This window comes from Galeopterus variegatus, unplaced genomic scaffold, assembly GCF_000696425.1.
Source record: "Galeopterus variegatus unplaced genomic scaffold, G_variegatus-3.0.2 Scaffold228, whole genome shotgun sequence".
NCBI lineage: Eukaryota > Metazoa > Chordata > Mammalia > Dermoptera > Cynocephalidae > Galeopterus > Galeopterus variegatus.
The window spans coordinates 532,241-551,484 of record NW_007726339.1 but is presented as its reverse complement, the minus strand read 5'-3'; the positions used below and the strand labels follow the sequence as shown (position 1 = coordinate 551,484).

General features: G+C 39.2%; 1 protein-coding gene across 1 annotated transcript in view; it reads right to left on the bottom strand.

The window, feature by feature from the left end:
• Positions 1 to 2,011: 2,011 nt before the first annotated feature.
• ZNF26 (zinc finger protein 26) overlaps positions 2,012 to 19,244 on the bottom strand; it is a 29,392-nt gene continuing 12,159 nt past the window's right edge. The window contains exons 2-4 of the mRNA XM_008566193.1: positions 8,016 to 8,142; positions 7,655 to 7,750; positions 2,012 to 4,026 (exon numbers count right to left, since the gene is read on the bottom strand). Of these exons, the coding sequence (XP_008564415.1) occupies positions 2,675 to 4,026; positions 7,655 to 7,750; positions 8,016 to 8,142 (1,575 nt within the window). The 3' untranslated portion in view covers positions 2,012 to 2,674. The remainder of the gene's footprint in view (positions 4,027 to 7,654; positions 7,751 to 8,015; positions 8,143 to 19,244) is intronic.

Genomic DNA, 19,244 nt, shown 5'->3' with positions numbered 1-19,244 from the left:
CGGCGGCGCTCCCGCCGAGGGTTTGGATCCCATATAGAGACCGGTCTGCTGAGCGCAGTGCGGGCGTGACACCGAGGGTTGCGATCCCGTTGCCGGTCGCGGTACGGGCGCGACACCAAGGGTTGCAATCCCGTTACCGGTCACGAAAAAGAACCGGTCATCTTTTAAAAAAAAAAAAAAAAGCTTCCTCCTGCAAGGCATAGTCCACTTTCTCCAGAAAAGGGAAGGGGGCTCTATGTCAGCAGGTTTTGTGGGCTATGTGGCAATACTCAACTCTGCCACTGTAGTGCAGAAGCAGTCAGATAACACACATACATCTGGCTATGTTTCAACAAAACTTGACTTATTCACAATGAAATTTGAACTTCATATACTGCCAACATCTATTCTATATCCTTAAATAAAGAACATAAAGTGCAAAGTATATCAGAAGAGTATGCAAGGCTGAGTCCTCAGGTTCCTCCCAGATACTCCTATTCAAATGATCAAGGGCCAACTTTTTCTTTTTTTTTTTTTTTCCTTTTTGTCTTTTTTCGTGTCCGGCAACGGATTGCAACCCTCAGTGTCACGCCCGCACCGGACTGGGACCTGCAACTGGATCGCAACCCTCGGCGTCGCGCCCGCACCTCGCTCAGCCAGTGAGCGGGAACCGGTCTGTATGTGGGATCCAAACCCTCGGCGGGAGCGCCTCTGCGCTCCCAAGCGGCGCACTGTAGCAGTGCGCCACCGGGCCGGCCCAGGGCCAACTTTTTCAATGCACGTTTACATAAGTGATTTAGTGAGCATTTGAGGTGGACTGACTTTCTAATTCAGCAAGCCAAATATACTACTAGATTTCCACCATCTCAACCCTACAGCTACAAGTAAGTAATTATTTCAGCAATGCCACAGAAAGTTGCTGAATCTGACACTCAGCCTTGAGATGAGGTTTCAGGGATTCAAGCCTCTTATTCTTGTGATATAAAACCTAGTATGATAGGGCCGGCCCGTGGCTCACTCGGGAGAGAGTGGTGCTGATAACACCAAGGCCACGGGTTCGGATCCTATATAGGGATGGCCGGTTCGCTCACTGGCTGAGCGTGGTGCTGACAACACCAAGTCAAGGGTTAAGATCCCCTTACCGGTCATCTTTTAAAAAAAAAAAAAACCTAGTATGATAAAAAGTAACCATCTCATCTCCTGTCCCAGATTTCTTCATAAATTTAAAATTCTCCCATGGCAATAGTTCCTCAGTGTTCCCAGAATCTTACCATCAGAGTCACAAGGTTCTAGGTATACACAAACAACAGGACTATTTCATATGATGGGCTAAAAAGTTCCTATTTTGGAATATAAAAGAAATCTGATTTTGTATCTCAGGAAAAAACCTAAACCACATATCCCACTTTTCTCTAACAGTTTGTTTCCTAAAAACTACTCCAGGGCAACAATTTATCAATTAAAGCCCTTACATGATAAGAAATAGAAACTCATTCCTCTTAAGGAATAAAAACTTTTTTAGTGAAAAGATATGAGGAATCACACAGGCCAGAGAACCAGGTTCAAAAAGGGATAGTATCCAAAATTATTCTGGGAATCAACTTAGCAGAACTATTTGATGGTATCAATAGCATTCTGGGACAAGAATAAATGAGTTCCTACATTTCCTTTCTGGTTCATGAGACTGAATTACGGACTCAAAATCCTGGAAAAGAGAGTACCATTTTCCAGCAATGGGTACAATGCTCACTAGAGGCATGGAAAGGACAGCCTAGAAGACACTTCCACAAGGAAGCATAATCCAGAGAAAACAAGGGTGCTCATATCCATCAACAGAGAACAGACACTGAACTGCTAAAATATAAATGTTCATTATATTGCATTCTCTCAAGAAGTAGCACTGTAACAATGCCCTGACTTGCCTATGGAGACTAGTGAATAAGTAAACTTACTTGGAGTGAGAACTGTATCCTTTCATATATTATAAGCCACATTATTTTAGTTATATTGCTAAGAAATAAAGAGACAATGCTGATATTTAGCATTTAATACGGAGAATGCTGGAGGATGTTATTCCGCAAACTATCAAATATATATATATAAAACAAATTACATTAAAAAATAAAATACCAAAATTTAAAAAAATGCTATTCAGTGTTAACTCAGGAGCCTTACTAAAGATTCCTTAACTTTCAGAATATGTTCCTTGTGGTTTTTCTGACCATTACTTTATTTACATATTAAAAAAAAAACAAGAAACTTTACACTCAACCATTAAAAGTCTACTACTTATAGTTGAGATTTTCTTGACTTTATTTTATCAAAACATAGCTTCAAGTCTGGAATGTTACTTTCCACTTTCTATGGAAAATGCTTTCCTGATTTATTAAACTTGTAAGATGTTCTCAGTATGAATTCTCCAAATCTGCATAATGATGCCACTACAACATTTGGTACATTTACTGCTACTCATTCCTTCAATTATTCTCTCATCTAAAAAAATTTATATGACTTATTTCTGAAGGCTTTTGCATACTCATTCCAAATATGATTTCTCTTTCTCCTATATGACTTATTTGACACAAGTGTATTTTTAGGGCCTCCTGCTTATAAATCCTGCCTTTATTATCATTTGAAGTCTCCTGAGCATCAATGTCTGAGAGGCTTCTAAAGTTTACTTCATCATTCTAACTTCTCACTTGTGAGTTTTCCGATGTATACGAAGCCCTGAGTTCCAACAGAAGGATTTCCCACACTCAGAGCATTTCCATGGTTTTTCTCCTGTATGAACCCTCTGATGTTCACTGAGAGACGACTTCTGGGTGAAGGCTTTCCCACACTCACTGCATTTAAAAGGTTTCTCTCCTGAATGAGTTTTCTGGTGTATCTGAAGTGATGCCTTCCTCGGATAGGCCTTTTCACACTCATTGCATTCATAGGGCTTCTCTGTTGAGTGAGTTCTCTGATGTATGATGAGCTGTGATTTCCCACAAAAGGCTCTCTCACACAAGCTGCATTCATAGGGTCTCTCTCCTGTGTGTGTTCTCCTGTGTATAACGAGGTATGACTTGCTGCTGAAAGCCTTCCCACACTCACCGCACCCATAGGGCTTCTCTCCTGCGTGAGCTCTCAGATGTGCACTGAGCTGTTCCTTCCTACCAAAGGCTTTCCCACATTCACTGCATTGATAAGGATTATTTCCTGTGTGAACTCCCTGATGTACAATGAGCTGTGTCTTCATATTGAAAGCTTTCCCACAATCACTGCATTGATAGGGTTTCTCTCCTGTATGCATTCTGATGTGAACGAGGAGGTAGGACTTGCTCCTAAAGGCTTTTCCGCATTCATTACATTTATGGGGTTTCACTCCTGTATGAGTTCTCTGGTGTACAACAAATGGTGACTTCAAACTAAAGGCTTTCCCACATTCACTACATTCATAGGGTTTCACTCCTGTATGACTTCTCTGGTGTAAAATAAGCTGTGATTTCCAACTGTAGGCTTTCCCACATTCACTACAACCATAGGGCTTCCCTCCTGTGTGAATTTCCTGATGGACAATGAGCTGTGACCTGAAAGAGAAGACTTTCCCACATTCCGTACATGAGTAGGGTTTTTCTCCTGTATGAACTCTCTGATGAGCATTAAGGTTTGACTTGGCACTGAAGGCTCTTTCACATTTAGTGCATTCATAAGGTCTCTCTCCTGTATGAATTCTAAGATGTACAATGAGCTGTGATTTACAACGAAAAGCTTTCCCACATTCACTACACACACAGTTTTTCTCTATGCTATGAGCTCTTTGATGCTTAAGAAAATATGATTCCTCATAACCATGAAATTTATCAAGATTCCTTCTTATATAACTTCTGCTTGAACCTGAGTTTTGTGTCAAACTTTTCCCATGTGTGTTATACTTATGGAGTCTTTGTCTTGAAGAAACATGAGTTTTGCTCAGATGAAGTTTCCCAAACATATTACAAGTATAGCTTCTCTCCACACTTTCAAGCTCATCTTGATTTTTCTGGTACCATTCTTCCCAGCCTTCTAGAAAACAAAATAAAACATACTTTTTGAATCATAACATGAAACTGATATGGAATTAAAGAGCTTTGGAGTTGCTATGCAATGAATCTTTTTTTTTTTTTTTTTTTTTTTGGTAACAGGCCTATAACACTGGTTCAAAAGGAATATTGCATGGGGGCAAGAGAACTGAATCAAACCAAACTAAAACAGGTCCTCCCCCCTCATGGAAATTGGTAGCAAAACAGCAGTGATCAAACACAATTTTTAAACTAGAGGTTTAAAAAATTTAGCCTGTGCTGAGAAGCCAATAGCCAATTATTTTACATTTTAATTTTATTACTCAAGGTTTTACTTAACTAAAAAGTCCCTCATGGAAATTGGTAGCAAAACAGCAGTGATCAAACACAATTTTTAAACTAGAGGTTTAAAAAATTTAGCCTGTGCTGAGGAGCCAATAGCCAATTATTTTACATTTTAATTTTATTACTCAAGGTTTTACTTAACTAAAAAGTGAATTCACAGGATACAGAATAACTAAAGTATGACATTTAGGTAGGGTGACAATGAGACACTGAAGATGAGAATGAATGATCCATAAGAAATTAACACTCTAAACAGAAAGAATACCAAGTACAAAGTTTCTGAGAAAGGAAGCTGCTTGGCACAGTTTAAGAAATAGAAAAAGCCAGTATAGCTAAAACCCACTGAGTGAATACAGGGAAAGCAGGGACCAAATTATGTAAGGCCAAAGCAAAAAGTTTTCATTTTACCTTAAGGTTTAGAATTACAGGAGATTCTGATTAGTCTTCTGCTTTTAAAAGATCACTTTGGCTGTTATGTAAAACACGAATAAGGGCAGAGAGGCAAATCAGAAAGCCATTCGGCAGTCTAGGATGTCAGTACCATGCTCTAACCACCTAAGGATGAAATGATAATGGTTTTGACTACACTTCTGGAGATGAGAAAATTTGGAACGTATTTGGAGAGAGAACTAAGAAAATATACTGAAGGACTAGATATAAGCACTGGGAGAGGAGATGAATGAATAGCTTGAACAGCAAGGTGGTGCTTCTCTCTAGAGATGGCAAACACAGGTAAAGACATGTCTGAAGGAAAACGAAGGATGGTACTTTGGATGTGATTACATTTGAGATCTCAGTTAAACAACCAAATGGAGATAGCAAATAGGCAGTCAGACCTGCATTCAGGGCTCAGTGAAAGCTGGGAGTCAACAGCATATGGAAGGTGTTAAATGATATGACGGATGAGACCACCTAGGGAACAAGCACAAATAAAAAAGACAGAAAACAGCCCTGGAGGAGACTGTGACGCAGATAAGGCAAGAATCCATCTGCAAGGCCAAAACAGCACCACAATGATGAGTATGACAGCTGCCACTGAAACTATAACAATAGCCCACAGAATGGGCATTCTCTCAAAAGTTTATGTTAGCTGTGGTCACAAAGGACAACAGAAAGAAAGATCCTCTCGAAGGAAGTGCCAGGGGCCTTGAAACCACACCAATGCCAGGGCAAAACAGCCTTCCCTAATCTCTAAGTGAGATGAAGTGTCCAGTGGACCAGCAATGACTGTTGTCTTCTATCTTTCCCTTCTGGAAAGAGGAGTTTCTCATATAATTTCCTGGTTCCTTCTCTTCCACTATGTATGTTTGGAATAGACAACTTATCTTTTGACTATGAGCCAATTCGGATCATGAGGACTTCATCCACACCTGCCTGACAGTACCGCACACATCCCAAGGGATCCTGGACTTGAACCTGGATTCTGGTCCGGGATGAGAACATGTATTGCCTCCCTTTCTAGAAAGGATGATTATATTTCATGTTAACATGAACTTTTTGGAGATGTGCAAATGGACAGAGGGTAAATTATGTTAAATATCCAAAGGTGGGCCTATAACACACTGTTCTTTGCCTACCACAAGGCCATGATCCCGCCTTCCATGTGGTAGCCCTGGCTGCGTGAGGACATCCACCCTTCTCTTATCCACGTGGTCTGGTCAATGGGCAGGGCACCACTCCCAGAGCCTGCCCCACCTCACACCATGACTGGCATAGGGATTGACGTGTGAATTTTAAGAAAACATGCGGGCAGGCCTCTGTGAAAGACTGGGCACTGATTAAACAGATTTTTCAGAAAGAAACAGTACTTGTTCCAGTGGTTCCTGCCATGTCTGCCTGTGATGTCTGGCACTGAGGAAGCTTCCAGACTATGCTAAAGAGGGTTCATGAAAGAAAAGTGTAACATCTGAGGATGACAAAAGGGAGGACAGATGAAAGCTTGATTCCTGACATCACAAAGCTTCTGAATTAAGCCACTGTGGAGCTGCCTATGGCAGACAATTTGTCATTTGAGATTATGAATATCTTATTGTCTTACTCTGGTTGAATCAGGGATTTAAGATATATGTTTATTTTCTCAGACTAGTGATAGGATGCTTATGAAAACAAACCTAGTAGCTGCAGCTAAGAAGAAGATGAACGTTCTCAAATATGACTGAGAATTCAAGCTGTCCAGGTAAGAGGTAACACTGATCCAGTCTGCGGGACAACTGAGGAGACAAGCACTATAATACACTTTTCGAGAATAAAATACAGAAACAGAAGTGAGATTAACAAAGGAGAGAGGAGACAGGATATTCAAGGTGGGTCCACAGAGACCAAGATGCAGGATGAGAAGTGTAACAAGAGTAACAAAAATAGGGAAACAAAAGAAGAATGCTACCATTTCTGATACTGAGAATGAAGTCTGGGAGAGCACAGGGGAGTTTACCTGAAAGCATATACCTTCAGGTTTTTTTTTTTTTCCTTTTTGTCTTTTTTACTGACCGGCAACGGGACCGCAACCCTAGGTGTTGCACCCGCACCGCGCTCAGCCAGTGAGCGGGAACCGGTCTCCACATGGGATCCGAACCCTCGGCGGGAGTGCCGCCGCACTCCCAAGCGGCGCACTCTCCAGTGCGCCACCGGGCCGGCCCTACCTTCAGGTTTTAACCCAAGGTTCAAGTGCAAAAGAAAAAAGAGGAAGAGGATGTCAATTTTGATGTTATAACATTGGTGGAAAAAAAGCTTAAATATTTAGAATGGAAGAGCCTTTCAATACTTACAACACAGGAGAGGACAGACAAATTGGGGAAATAAACCCCTTTGGACAAATCTAAAGGGAAGCACGAGGTGTGTAAAATCACTCAAGGATACAGGCAAGACCAGGTGTAAGACTGTGGGTAAAGTCTGAGAAAATTAAATGTGGAAAATAAAAGAGAAAATAAAAGTAAGGGAAGTACATGAGTCACATACCAAGTGAGAGGAAAAAGAAATTCTCTGAAGGCCTCAATGCCTAGTAAAGTCCATGACCACAGGAAGGAAGGGAACTAACCCAGAGAGCAAACTTCGAGCAGATTCAGAGAAGAGGGGCACGCCTACCTCTCAAACCTATGGGAGGAAGGAAAGCCCAAATGTGTGAAGTGACAGAGATTTCCTTAACTGAGGAGCTTGTGGTTCCATCCTGGGTCAGCTCCAGTGGCTCAGGACTGTCAGAAGAGTTTCTATACACAACACAGTGGCAATGCCAACCCCTCAGAGAACAGGTTCCCCCCACTCCACCATCTTCCTGGTTCTCACTCACCCACCTGGACAGCTGTGACTGGAAATTTTGGCATTTATTATCCAGGGCTCTTCTCCTTGCTCCAACTTAAAGATTAAATCAGGTTTGGTACCATGATACCCTGTTAATAGAAAATCACAAAGGATGTAGGCCAAACTGCTACAGATGAGACTAAGGGATCTGGAAGTACAAAATGAAACTGTTCATTTGTACTTGGGGAGAGATTACACTTAGGAGGTGAAGGCCAAATAGGGCTAAGAACATGTGACCACTAAAGTTTGAGTTCATAATCATTATGCACCTCAGAGGTCCCGGGCAGATCAACAAAAGAAAAAGATGAAAATTTACAACTCACAATCTGAGTTAAATAGAGAAGCTATACTTACCCACTGATACCAAGTTGTTATAGTTTTCCAAGATCACATCCCTGTATAGGTACTTCTGCGTAGAATCCAGTAGCTGCCATTCTTCCCAGGTGAACTCCATAGACACATCCTTGAATGACAATAATCCCTGTAACAATACACACCCCATTCAATTGGCTGCAATTACATTAGGTGACATTGGAAAGATGTAGAGGAACTGGGAAAAGAGAGCTATTCCTCCACAGACTGTTCTGGTTCAGCATTTACTTTGTGAGAGAACTAAAAAATCAAGGGCTGACTGGTTAGCTCAGTTGGTTAGAGCACGGCATTGATAACACCAAGGTCCAGGGTAGGATCCCTGTACCAAAAACAAAACAAAACAACAACAAAAAAAATCAATCAATCACTGAACTTCTATGTGCCAGATATTCCTTTGGGTTTTGTAGATTTCAGGATGAATAAAATTCAAGTCTTCCCTTAAGAAGCTTTCAATCTTGTAGAGGGAAACAAACATTTATACATGCAAATGAAATAACGTGCTCTGAATCTTTGATAAAAACATATCCAGGGAATATTATGCACAGAAATGGAGAGGACAATTCTAAATAAGGGTGCCAGATTTAGTTCTACTGAAAGCCACTTGAGCAGTCTTAGAAGATTCATGATGTGTTCTCCAAGAAGATGGGATATAAAGGGCAATTCAGGAAGTGATGAGAACAAGATTCAACTGTGAACAATAGGAAAAAAGAGTGACAGTGTGTTAATCAAGAGAATGTATCTTTCTTCTACTCACAGCAGTCTAAAGGCAATTGGTTCAGGGCAGGTCCAGGGACTCCGTCATGCCCACCTCTTCCTCCACTCTCACGGTAACTCTAAGATAACTCCAGTCATCATATCTGCATCCTAAGGAGCAGCAAAGAGGGGGGCTGGGAAGGAGCAGCAGGGAAATTCAAAAGTGTATTGTTTCTGAATGTGCCCAGCTGAAAAACTGGTTTTTTTGTTTTTTTGAAAGATGACTGGTAAGGGGATCTTAACCCTTGACTTGGTGTTGTCAGCACCACACTCTCCCAAGTGAGCGAACCAGCCATCCGTTATATAGGGATCCAAACCCGTGGCCTTGGTGTTATCAACACTTCACTCTCTCAAGTGAGCCATGGGCCGGCCCTAAACTGTTAAGTCTATTATGTAAGAAAGAAAAAAGTATATTGGGAGATAACCTGTAGTCTCTGTACAAAGAGGAAGCATCACACAGAACACATGGTGGAACCTGGTAAATTCAAAGAACTGAAAATATTTCAGAAATAAAGAAGATGGCAAGACCAAATTCAAGCAGATGGTAATGAAACTTCTGAAAATAAAGTATAAAAAGAATATATGACAACCAATTACAGGGAAAGATCAGAACACTTCCTGAAAATAAGAGAGCAATAGAGAGCTAAGAAAAAATAATTTGATTCTGAAATCTTATACCAGCCAAACCAAAAGGCAAGAATAAGGGAAAATAAAAGTAATAATAAGAGAAAATAAAAATAAAATATGGAAAAAATAAAATTTTAACATATACCAGCACTTAGAAAATTTACATCCTCTGGAAACACACATTGAGGGGAAAAAAAAAAAAACGTAATGAGTGGAAAGCTGGACATGGTGATGAGTACTGAACTCAGAAAAACACATCAATAACTCCAAATACTGATTCAAACACATTTTTAATGTTTTTCCTCATACCCTAGAACTAAAATTACAATCAGCTCCTATTTAGGTATGGGTGTGGTGCAAATAGATGAGAATGACAGAAAATAAGTAGATGAAGAACCTTGTTTAATTTGGGAAAAGAGAAGATACTAACTTTAGACTCTTCGTTTAAAGACAAATGTTCAACGTGTCTGCGAACAACTTAAAGGTAACCACTAAAAAATGTAGGGAGAGAGGGAAATAAATGTACAAAATCCAAAATAGTAAAGGGAAAAAACATACCAAGAAAGAACATGTTCAATCTAACCAATCAAAGGAAATGAGAAAAACAGAACAGCATGGAAAACATAAAACACAAAACATGACAGCTGCAATAATTCCAAATATTGTGATCATTAATTACAGTTAGTATGAAGCAGAAAATAAACCAACAAAAAACGAAAAAACTACATTGGAAAAACAAACACAGTTATATGTTGTTTAGAAGAGACACACCCAAAATATAACTAAGAAAGTTTGAAAGGAGATAAACCAAAGAAAAAACACAGGTTAGAAGAGAAAGGAATGAAAAAAGTATATCAGGTAGATGCTATGTAAATGAAATCTGATAATTACAGAATCAATGAAAGATAATTGCATTTTTATACCAGTTTAACTCAGGAGAAACAGGCATTTCTGATACATCCAGGTTTGCATGAAGGTCTCACTACAGCCTACGCAGCTCTACCCAGCTCAGGACCCACTCTGGCTTGTCAATACTTAGCCATTATGCAGTGTAACAGCTATTTTTCTTCTATGCTGGCTGGTTTTTCCACAATACAGAACTTCACAAATCAAAACATCTACAAAGGTGTAATATTTATGCCATGAAGTCTTCCACGTGCACACACAGGTCACCTCTCCTCTCTAGCTTCTTCCTAGTAAACTGAGACAATCCTTGGGGGACAAGGTGACAACATCCAGAACATTAGAGTCAGAGAAAACAATAAATGCTTTGCTCAAAACGAGACAATCACAGATCTTATGGCCAATACGTAAAAGCAGAGCCACTTTGATTTGGCATGGCCCCGAATCACAAACAAATCACTTCATCTGGTGCCCACCACAGACACAGCTACCTGTCCTAATCCTGCAGAGAAAAGGAGCTATTTCAAACTTGTTAAGAGATGATACATTCTTTTTCTTTCTTTCTTTTTTTTTTTTTTTTTAAAGATGACCAGTAAAGGGATCTTAACCCTTGGTTTGGTGTTGTCAGCACCACGCTCAGCCAGTGAGCGAACCGGCCATCCCTATATAGGATCCGAACCCGTGGCCTTGGTGTTATCAGCTCCGCACTCTCCCAAGTGAGCCACGGGCCGGCCCTAAGAGATGATACATTCTATTCTAACCATAGGTACTTAGATGTGCCTGTTGATGTAAGAGAATAGTAAGTTACTTCTCTTTTACATGAATTTGGATTTACACGTTTGTCTTTGGAATGAAACATGAAGAAGATGGACATGACTGCATAGGACAAAAATAGAATTAAATAAAATTCCCCTTTCTAGTAATACAGCAAAGAACCTAAAAATACTCAACTTAAAAATCACCTAGAAATGATAGATAAAATGTAGCAAATATATTTCAAAAGATCTCAGGAAAAGAAGGAAAATCTCAAAACGGAAAAGAGAAGTGAAGACCAGAAAAACAAGCACAGGCTGAAGACAATGTCGTCCCAAGGGAAAAGGGGAAAGGGATGCTGATCTTAGTAACAAAAGGACTGAGATTTGATGGCACAAGAGCAAGGTATATTAATTCCCATTGTTTGTGGTAGTTAATGGACACTGAAATAGCGAATACTTACCACTGCTCCTAGAGGAAGAGTTTGTGTGTGTATCACATAGATTATAATTCTAATTCCTGGTAGATTCTCTTTTCTTTAGAAAACAGGTTCGGAAGTGTTAAGTGACTTGCCTGAGACCACACCACTAACAGATGCCAGAGCTGCGATTCAAACCCTGGCCAACTGGCCCCAGAACTTGAGCCTCTGGGGCTCCCCAGCGGCACCATCCTCTGGTCACCTCTGCGCGAGAACAGAAACAAGAAAGCAGGGTGTGGTCTCCTTCAACCTCAGCTGGGAAAGCTTTCCTGCAGAGGTGACCAGAAACAGAAAGCCAAGAGAGTGGAAACTGACTCCACAGAGCAGAAACTAGCCCAGAGATAAGTAGAGAGGCCTAACAGTGAACAGCAAACCATCTGCCCCACAGAAACCCCCAAAAGTGTTGGGACTAGGTATCCTGAATGGCAGGAATGAGGTGTGAGCTGAAAACAGGGAATGGCTGAAAGTTGTGTAAGAATCAGGTTCCCAGGTTCCACTCACCTAGGGTCTCAGGAGTGAACATTATTCAGTAAACACTTAACTACATAACTGCCGGTGGTGACCGGTGTTCTTAACAAAACGAAAGCAGGTGAGGGACAGAGTATTAGGAGAAAGACAGGCACAGGCGCTGTTTTGGATAGGGTGATCAGGGCAGCTCTCTGATGAGGCGACATCTGGGCAGAAATCCAAGTGCTGTGCACTGGAGCTCTGGGATCGCAGCAGAAGAGTCTTCTAGACAGTGTGAAATAGGGTGCACTGGCCACGGGCTCATAGGATATGGTAAGCTGCGGAGAGAGGAAGAAGAAACCACTGCAACCATTTCAAGCCCTGGCCGTGTTAGAGCCAGCCCTGTGAGAGGCAGGAAGAAGCTACAGCAAACAGAGCAGGAGCCAGCAAAAGCCGCAGCTGATCCTTTTGCGTGAAGTTGCCTGGAGTCTGCAAGGGACAAGAGGGCCTCGGAGTGCACTATACCAGATCCCAGGCCAGGGAAACCACTGACAGGGATCCTGTGGATCCACATAGAAGAAAGGGGCCACAGCCAACCCAAGGAACCACCCAGAGGCTGGTGAGTCATTGTGAACGACCTGTGTGAGCCCACCCCAGGGAAAGCATCTGCTGTGTGGGAGGGAGGCTGGCCTTTGGGAGAACATTGGGGTGCAGAGTGGGCAGCTGGTCAGATTGATAGAACTGCAGGGGCACAGTTAGTTGGAAAGACTCAGTCCTGAGCCAAAATTTCCACACAGCCCAGGTGTACCTAACTTCACAAGACCTGGAAGTGATTAAAAGGTCAATAATTAAAATTCATCAGAATAGGGCTGGCCCCGTGGCTCACTCAGGAGAGTGCGGCGCTATGAATGCAGAGGCCGAGGGTTTGGATCCTATGTAGGGATGGCCAGTACACTCACTGGCTGGGCATGGTGCGGACCACACCATGCGGAGGGTTGTGATCCCCTTACCGGTCAAAAAAAAAAAAAAAATCATCAGAACAGAAACGCTTCCCCAGAGAATCAGCAGCAAAGCAGTAATTTAGTGCCACCACAGAGCTCAAGTGCTGGTCCCCACAGGAAATACCCCCAATTTTGGAATTAACCAAAATCATAGACAAGAGACAGCGCTCTGATATTAACCTGTACAGGTCTAACACCGCCAAAGAACACCTATAAAATCTAGAAGACGTAGCAGTCTCCTCAAATGCCCAGGCATTAACATAAAGACACAAAAATCAAGAAAGAGCAGAGAAATATGACACCAACAAAGAAAATAAATGAAGCACCAGCAACAGATCCAGAGAAACAGCAGATTTATGAAATGTCTGACAGAGAATTCAGAATAACCCTCTTAAGGATGTTCAGGAAGCCACAAGAAAATACAGATAGAAAATTAGATGATATCTGGAAAACAAAGAAACAGAACAAGAAATGTGACAAAGGAATCAAATCAATTATTTTTAAAAAAAGAAATTCTAGAAATAAAGAATACATTATCTAAACTGAAAAACTCAACAGAAAGCTTCAAAAGCATCAACAACAGACTCAGAGGAAAGAATCAGTGAGCTCAAAGACAGAACATATGAAATTATGAAATTATCAAATCAGAGGAGCAAAAAGAAAAAAGAATAAGAAAAAATGAAATAAATACAGCAAATATGGGACTCCCTCAAGGGAAATAACCTCCACATAATTAGCATACCCAAAGAGGAAGAAAAAGGTAGAGATGTAGAAAATATATTTGAGAAAACAATGGCTGAAAATTTCCCAAGTATAAAGAAAGATGACAACATCCAGGTATAGGAAGCTCAGAGGTTGCCAATCAAACTCAATCCAAGAAGGAACACTCCAAGGCACATCATTATCAAATTATCAAAAAACAAACATAAAGAATACTGAAAGCAGCAACAGAAAAGAAACATATAACATTCTCGCAGTGGATTTCTCAGTGGAAACCCTACAGGCCAGAAGAGAATAGGATGATATATTCAGGGTGCTGAAGGAAAAAAGAGACTGTCAGCCAAGAATTGTCTATCCAGCAAAACTAACCTTCAAATATAAAGGAGAAATAAAGTCTTTCCCAGACAAACAAATGCTAAGGGAATTCATCAACATTAGACCTATCTTACAAGAAATGCTACAGGGAGTTCTTCAACCTGAAAGAAGATGATGCTAAGAAGCATCAAGAAAACATTTGGAAGTACACAATTCATTAGTAAAGTAAGTTCACAGACAGCATCAGAAGGCTGTAATGTCATAAGGACAGTGAATAAAGAACTTACATTCATAGTATGAAGACTAAAGGAAAAACCTAAGAAGACACTAACACATACAACAACCATATAAGAGAGAGGCAATATTAAAAGATGTAACTTGAAACAACAAAATGTCAAAAAGTTGGGGTGAATGATAGCAAGGCAGAGAGTTGGCTTGGTTTTTTCTTTTTTCTTAGATAACAAAGTCATTATTCTAAAATAATCTGTTATAACTATAACACCTCATGGTAACCACAACACAAAAACTTGTGAGATATACTAAAAATTATATAACAAGAAATCAAAATACACTGCTAGAGAAAAACACTCAATACAACAAAAGACAGTAAGATTGGAAAAAAGGATCAATAAAACCAGGAAAAAAGGATCAAAATGGCAGTAAACAAGTCTCTGTACATCAATAATAACTGTATTAGTCTGTTTCTGTTACTTATAACAAAATACCTGGAACTGAGTAATTTGTAAGAAAATGAAATTTATTGCTTACGGTTTCAGAGACTGGGAAATCCAAAGTCCAGGGGACACATCTGGTGAGGGTCTTCTTTGGTGGTGGCTTTACAGGAATGCAGGGGTCTCACATGGCAGAGCAGAGAGAGAGAACACTTCATGTGCTCTTCTTTTAAAGCCCTCAGAACCACACAGCTGACTACCATTATTAATCCATTCACTATCGCATGGTCCTTACAATCTAATCACCTCTTCAAGGCCCCACTTTTAACTACCATAATAGGATATCCCACCTTCAACAGTTACAGTGGGAATCAATCTTCTAATATATGGACTTTGGGGGACACAATTCAATCAATCCACAGCAATAGCTCTAAATGTAAACAGATTAAATGTGCCAATTAAAAGACACAAAGTGGGTCCATGGATTATAAAACAAGAAACAACAATATGCTGCCTACAAGAAACTCACTTCACCTATAAAGACACAGTGTCTGAAAGTGAAGGGATGGAAAAAGATTTCATGCAAACAGAAACCAAAAAAGAGCAAGAATAGCTATACTTAGATAAAATAGACCTCAAGCCAAGGAAAGTTAAAAAAAAAAAAAAGATAAGAAAAGTCATATAATATAATGATAAGTGGATCAATTCAACAAGAGGATAAAACAATTCTAAATACATACACACCCAACTCTGGAGCACCCAGGTATATAAAGCAATTACTGTTAGACCTAATGGGAGAAATAGGCTCCAACACAATGACAGCTGTGCACTTTAACATCCCACTTTCAACAAAGGACATATCTTCCAGACAGAAAATTAACCAGGAAACATCAAAATTAATCTCTATTTTAGGCTGACTGGACCTAATAGACATATATAGAACATTTTATCCAAAGCTATAGAATACACATTCTTCACAGCACATGGAGCATTCTCTAGAATAGACCATATGTTAGGACACAAAACAAGTCTCCACAAATTAAAAAAAACTGAAATCATATCAACTACCTTGTCTAACCACAATGGAATAAAACTAGACATCAATAACAAAAAGGGACACGAGAAACCTTACCAATACATGGAAATTAAACAACATGCTCTTAAACAACAAATGGGTCATAGAAGAAATCAAAAAGAAAATTCAAATATTTCTGGAGACAAATGAAAATGAAAACACAATATTCCAGAACCTATGGGATATAGCAAAAGCAGTTCTAAGAGGGAAGATTATAGCAATAAATGCCTACATCAAAGAAGACTTCAAATAAACTATCTAACATTATACCTCAAGGAGCTGGAAAAACAAGAACAAATCAAACCCCCAATCAGTAGAAGGACAAAAAAATAAAGATCAGAGCAGAAATAAATGAATTTGAGATTAAAAAATCAATACAAAAGATTGATGAAACAAATAGTTGGTTTTTCAAAAAGATAAACAAAATTGACAAACCTTTAGCTACACTAATGAAGAAAAAGGAGAGAAGACTCAAATAAATAAAATCAGAAATGAAAAAGGAGACATTATAACTGACACCACAGAATTACAAAGGATTATAAGAGTCTACTATGAACAACTATATGTGAACAAACTGGAAAACCTAGAAGAAATGGATAAATTCCTGGACACATCCAACTTACCAAGGTTGAATAATGAAAAGCTAAAAAATCTAAACAGGCCAACAAAAAGTAATGAGATTGAAGCAGTAATAAAAAGTCTCGTAACAAAGAAAACCCCAGGACCAGATGGCTTCACTACTGAATTCTACCAAACATTTAAAGAAGAACTAATACCATTTCTTCTCAAATTCTTCCAAAAAATTGAAGAGGGGGGAATACTTCCAAACTCATTCTACAAGGCAAACATTAATCTCAAATGAAAACTGGAAAAAGACACAACAAAAAAAGAAAACTACAGACCAATATCATATCCCTAATAAACACAGATACAAAGATCCTCAATAAAATACTAGCAAACAGAATCCAATAACATATTAAAAATATCATTCACCATGATCAAATGGGATTCATCCCAGAAATGCAAGGATGGTTCGACATAATGCAAATCAATAAACGTGATACATCACATCAACAGAATGAAGGAAAAAAAATATGATAATTTCAATAGACATAGAAAAAGCATTTGATAAAATCCAACACTCTTCATGAAAAAAAACACCTAACAAAATAAGTATAGAAGAAAGGTACCTCAACACAATAAAGGCCATATATGACAAAGCCACAGCTAATATCATACTGAATGTACAAAAATTAGAGGCTTTTCCTCTAACATCTGGAACAAGACAAGGATGCTCACTTCCCCCACTCTTATTCAACATAGTACTGGAAGTTCTAGCCAGCAGTAATAAGGCAAGAGAATGCAATAAAGGGCATCCAAATTGGGAAGGAGGAAGTCAAACTACCTTTATTTGCACATGACATGATCTCACATGAAAAAACCCTAAAGACTCCACCAAAAAATTACTACAGCTAATAAATTAATTCAGCATAATGAATTCAGAATACAAAATCACACAAAAATCAACAGCCTTCCTATATGCCAATAATGAAATAGACAAAGAAGAAATCAAGAAAGTAATTCCATTCACAATTGCTACCAATAAATGATATACCTAAGAGTAAATTTAACCAAGGAGGTGAAAGACCTCTACAATAAAAACTATACAACACTGGTGAAAAAAATTGAAGAGGCACAAATAAATGGAAAGATATCCCATGTTTTTGAGTTGGAAGAATTAACATCATCAAAATGTACACATTACACAAAGCAATCTACACATTCAACACAATCCCTATCAAAATACCAATGACATTCTTCACAGAAATAGGAAAAAAAATCTTAAAATTTGTATGGAACCACAAAAGACCCATATAGCCAAAGCAATCTTGAACAAAAAGAACAAAGTTGGAGACATCGCACTTCCTGACTTCAAAATATACTATAAAGCCATAATAACCAAAACAGCATGGCAGTGGCATCAAAACAGACAAATAGACTAATGAATGGAATAGGGAACTCAGAAACAAACCCATGCATTTACAGCCAACTGCTTTTTGACAAAGGTGCCAAGAAGATACACTGGGGAAAGAACAGCCTCTTCAATAAATGGTGCTGGGAAAACTGGATATCCACATGCTACATGAAAACTGGATATCCACATACAGAAGATTGAAACTAGACCCATATCTCTCACCATACACAAAAATCAACTTAAAATGGATTAAAGACTTAAATTTAAGACCCATAACTATGAAACTACTTAGAAGAAAACACAGGGGAAATGCTACATAAAATTACCAGTCACAGTGGGGGCTAAGTTTCTAATACATAGAACTTGGGGGACACAATTCAAGCTCCAGTGAGTTTTGGGGGGGACATAATTCAATCCACTACATTCCCACAGAAGTAGAAAATAGAATAATGGTTACCAGAGGTTGGGAGAGGCAGAGATATGATGGTCTAATGGGTACAAAACTATGCTATCTACCCTAAGTGAATCATTGTGCAGTACATGCATGTATTGAAACAACACACTGTACCCCACAAATATGTAGAAGTTAAAATTTTAAAAATTAAAGTTAAAATAAATAAAAGTCATAAGAGATTATGATACACAATCAATTCTGCTGTCAGTCAATTCTGCCGTAAAGCGACATATATGTTGCAAAAAATCATCACACTATGAAAAGTTGCACAAAAAAACACATAGAGCTTATGGAAAAAAGGGGGTAAGGGGTATAACATCTTTGTCAGTGACACACACACAAAAAATCTGGAACCTAATAAAAAAGCAGCAATTTTTAGTACATGTTAAATGGTTAGGAAATGTATAAACACTACAATAAATAAGGTACTTTGCCTTGAAAATGATCTGAAGTCTGGGTGTCAGAAGGGTTGCAGCTTGTAAGTTATTATAAAGTGGTATAAAGAAGGTTATCAGAAAGTTCACATTGTTCCCTAATACAGCAATCATGCTGAAACAAATTCACATTTTCAAAACAAACATGATAGCAGAATGGACTGTATTTACAAATTTGCTCCAATAAATGTGAAAACTTAGACAAAATGAAAAATTTTCTAGGAAAATAAAAGTAACCAAAATTGGCCCAGAAAGAATTAGGAAAACCAGACTAGCCAATGATCATGAAATAAACTGAAGTTGTAATCAGAGGTATCCCTCCCAAAAAAGCAATAGTCCCACACTATTTTTAATATGGTTTTTGGCAGGTAGCTAGTACTGGGATCAAACCCTAAACCTTGGTGTTATCAGCACCACGCTCTTAACCAAGTGAGCCTTTTTTAAACTTAATTTTTAATTTTTTTTTTTTTTTTGTCTTTTTTCGTGTCCGGCAACGGATCGCAACCCTCAGTGTCGCGCCCATACCGGACCAGGACCGGCAACGGGATCGCAACCCTCGGTGTTGCTCCCACACCTCGCTCAGCCAGTGAGCGGGAGCCGGTCTG